At 40.6% G+C, this 3,834-nt stretch overlaps 1 protein-coding gene across 1 annotated transcript; it reads left to right on the plus strand.

Annotated features, from left to right (window-relative positions):
- Nucleotides 1-3,105: 3,105 nt before the first annotated feature.
- PHALS_07853 (RxLR-like protein) lies at nucleotides 3,106-3,432 on the plus strand (the record flags this gene model as incomplete). Its single annotated transcript, XM_024721393.1, has 1 exon — nucleotides 3,106-3,432. One exon carries the CDS (start codon nucleotides 3,106-3,108, stop codon nucleotides 3,430-3,432), a length of 327 nt encoding a protein of 108 aa, XP_024586496.1.
- Between the last annotated feature and the right edge of the window lie 402 nt (nucleotides 3,433-3,834).

A 3,834-nucleotide genomic window follows, 5' to 3' on the forward strand; every position in this document is an offset into this window, starting at 1 on the left:
TAAAAGCGTAATTTAGGCCACCGACATTTTGTTCTATACTTAGAACAAGTACGAGGTAGCGGATCGCAATCCGCTTACTCTAAGAGTAATTATTGCCTTACCCCAAGCTTATCTCTCCCGTTGAAAATCCAAAACTGATTTCTATCTGCGGCCAAACCGCCTAATTTTAAATGTATAGCTTTTCCTAATTATATATAGTATAGTCTAAATACATGGGCTTTCTAGCAAGGTGTGGTCACACCATGCCCATCTGGCGTGACACACACCAGTTACCAGGGTATGTGTAACCCCGTTACACAAAGTCTCAAGATTCCAAACTCAAATCGGAATTACAACATCCAAAAATTTTTGAACGGACTAACAACGTTGAATGAAAATGCCAATGAAAAAATGGGGTACAAGCTAAGTTCGTGGCAGGACAGGGCGTATCACTTAGATCTTCAACTTGGATAGACCAAGCAATCGTGCACTGGTATGAGGTCCAAGCTAGCAACTACTATCACCGGTTTGTGGGGCTGGAGGATCGATTTTAGGTGGATTCTAAAGTTCTTGAACGCAAAGCTCGACAACACTGATTAACTATATTTGCCGTTGTTGCTCATCCAGACAGCTCGAATGTGATTGTCGACACTGTCGAGAAATGCACTATGGTATAAGCCTAGTTGGTTTGCGATATAAGGTCTATTTGTCAAAATCTTAATTTAATTTAAGTTTTTAGGGGGATACAACTGCAACTTATTGACTCTAATTTGACGACCACTTGGTACGGGGACAGTGTTTAATTTAGAGAGGGTTTTAAATTAAACATGTTGGGACTGGGGGACAGTGTTTCATTTAGAAAGGGTTTTAAATCAAACAGGTTTAATTTAAACAAGTTCTACTGTATGGTGCCCAACTTGGGTCCATATCTTTTGTTCAATTTAGAGAGGGTTTAAATTAAACAGGTTTAATTTAGACAGGTTCTACAGTAACACCACAAATGGAACAACTTCTGTTTCTTGTATCTTGACCTTGATACGTATCAGAGTGGACAAAAGAAGCGCTTCAATCATCACATTCTTTGGCGCCAATCCCTCTGTGATTACAGCATCGATATAGTTAGGAAAGCAATTTTCAAGATTTTCCAACATCACATCGCGTGGGTCCACTTTAGGCTTCTTGGCCACGCTGCGCTCGGATGAAAGAAAACAATGCTAAATACTTGGGGTCCTCAAGAACTTGTCTCAAAATCTTCTCAGTATGAATCGAGTTTTGATGGAAAACGTGCTCTTCGTTGAAATTTAAGCGCTCAAACGCCTTTCATAACTTTTTTTGTGCAAAGTGTGTGGCAAACAGTACTATTGTAAATGACTTTGCCTGTTGTACATTTGTTACTGACTATACAAAGCACGACTCCTGGTAAGGAGATAGATTCAATATTGAAGTAGTATTAGTTCAAATAGTGGATGATGTCACATATATATTAGAACAAATAAGCTTGAGGTTACATGAGTGGTCTCGGATTTGCATACGAGCTGAACCTCTTTGCATCGTATATGCAAATATCAAAGTCGAGGCCATCTCTGTGTTAGGTGCCCGACAATCCCATTGCAGGCGAGGCTTGGGTGAGTAAGTGGATCATATGTAGTGGCAGACTGCAACTAGACAACATTCCGTCAATGGATCAATACTAAAACCCGTGCGGTCCGTCTGCTAATCAGCCTGTTTATACCATTTGTGGGTTTGTGTGATTTGTTTTCCGATCTGGACATGAAGCTTAAACGTTTTTTTGTTGTTGCCGCAGCTGAAGTTGATGTCGCAACATCAACTACAGGTATTTGCTCAATCAGACAGAGCCTTTAAAATGTGTCAGTGACATCTTACGTTTGCCATCTGAATACACAGTGTTTTGTTTGTATAATAAGCAATTAAAAATGCTACGGGACCAAAGACAGACTCCATATCCTCAAGCCAAGCTTCGAATTGAATTGACTGTGAGCCATTGATAACAGCGTCAACAATAGCCTTACACCGCGGTTCTTTTGGTTTTCACATGGCCTTAAACTCTGGTGTATAGTCCTTTGTACCACTTAAGCAAATATGCTCAAACATGCACGCTTGCCGTTCGAGATCGTCCATATTCTCTTGTGTATCACCACCGTGTTTGCTACTCCGTTAAGTACTGTAATCTCTACATATCTCGCTAATGTTCTGAGTATACACGGCTATGCCACGATACCGTAAGTCCATGTTCAAAGACTTTCTTTGTTCTCATGTGCACGTTTTTGGAAGCTTCCTTATCAATCGGTATATTTAGGACCCGCTTGATAACCTTGATTTGAAGCAAGGAATACTTAGAAAGACGTTTACACAGTACAGCAGTTGGATACAGTATCTCAAAAGTATATTGTGGGTATAACGATGAATACGTGGAAATAGGAGTACCGACCCTCAAGCTCAACATTGAGATCATTGTCAGGAGGGACATGCGAGGAGAAGTTTGATTACTGCATATTTTTAACCAAGCGAGCAGTCGGTGTGCGATCTTTATTAGACATAGAGATCTTACCTCTAAGTAACACTGTAGAATTATGAGATGGTGGTGGTTAGGTGCAGAAAATATAATCTGAGATCAGAAGCAACGCATTGAATGTTGATTATTGATTGCATTGGCATTGCTTTCATGGACAAGCGATATTCGTATGTAGGTTGCGCTTGACTTTGATCTCCATAGCTCGCTATGCACGCAGAGAAGAGCTTTACCCTTTGCATTATTCATAACATTTTATTAAGACGAAATAACCACGCACAATATAAGACTGCAAATATAACGTTGTGCTCACCTTATTAGAGTGTATCATATAGTATCATATAGCCACATTTTATCTAAAGCACGATGATTTAATGTATGCACAACAAAAGTAAAAATATTTCCTACATAACCTTACGTTCACGAACATCCAGCATATAAAGCACATCTTTGCGCAAAGTGCACTCGCTCTGTCTGGACGATTTGATGCAATATCTACCCCTGTATGAGATGGTGTGGATAGGATTATTCTCGCACTGATCTGACTCACCTTACTTTCCAATTTTCTCTCCACAACCCAAGCCGTTTACGAAACAATGAAGTTGTACCGAAGACTTTTCATAAGTGCCGCGTTATTTCTAGTCAGTGTTGACCTTGTTCACTCGATCGAAAAAGAACAGATGGCGTCAAGAGATCCGGTTCATCTCCGCACCAGACGTCTCGCCGATGGTGAAGAAAGAAACTATAACATACCGGAATACGTTTTACGAATAGGATTTCGTCCCCTTAAGCTGACGGCTAAGAAGGGTATATCGCTTCTTAAGGGAAAATTTCACGATATGCGAGCAAAAGCGAAAATTCAATCCATGACCACGAAACCAGAGACTCGGCAATTTTTCAGGCAGCTGAAGGAGGAAACGTGAGTAAATGGCACAGAGGTGTGCTATACTTAGGAGCGTAAAGGAGAGCCTTTAAGGCAGCAAACACCTCTGCTTTGTTGACTGCATATAAATATATGAAACAAATGCACGACGAGCATCAAACTGAGTGACAGCGAGCACCCGTTTTCATCTGGTACTTGTATTCAGTACGATAGAAGCCTCGTATGGGTCAATTAAATGAAAACAAAGCTTTGGAATCACATTAGAGTTAGGCAGTGAAGTGAAGGAAGATTAAATCGTTCCTTGTCTGATATGTGATCTGCTGTGCTTCTTGTGTCGTTCCCGCTGCTAAATTCAACCAGCACATCAAATACATAAAGCTCAACAGCATGACAAGTAATAATGGATGTAGCCTCATGGACGCATAGCACGATTTGTTCCAAG

Source organism: Plasmopara halstedii (assembly GCF_900000015.1).
Source record: "Plasmopara halstedii genome assembly, contig: Scaffold_3120, whole genome shotgun sequence".
In the NCBI taxonomy this organism is placed as follows: Eukaryota; Oomycota; class Peronosporomycetes; order Peronosporales; family Peronosporaceae; genus Plasmopara; species Plasmopara halstedii.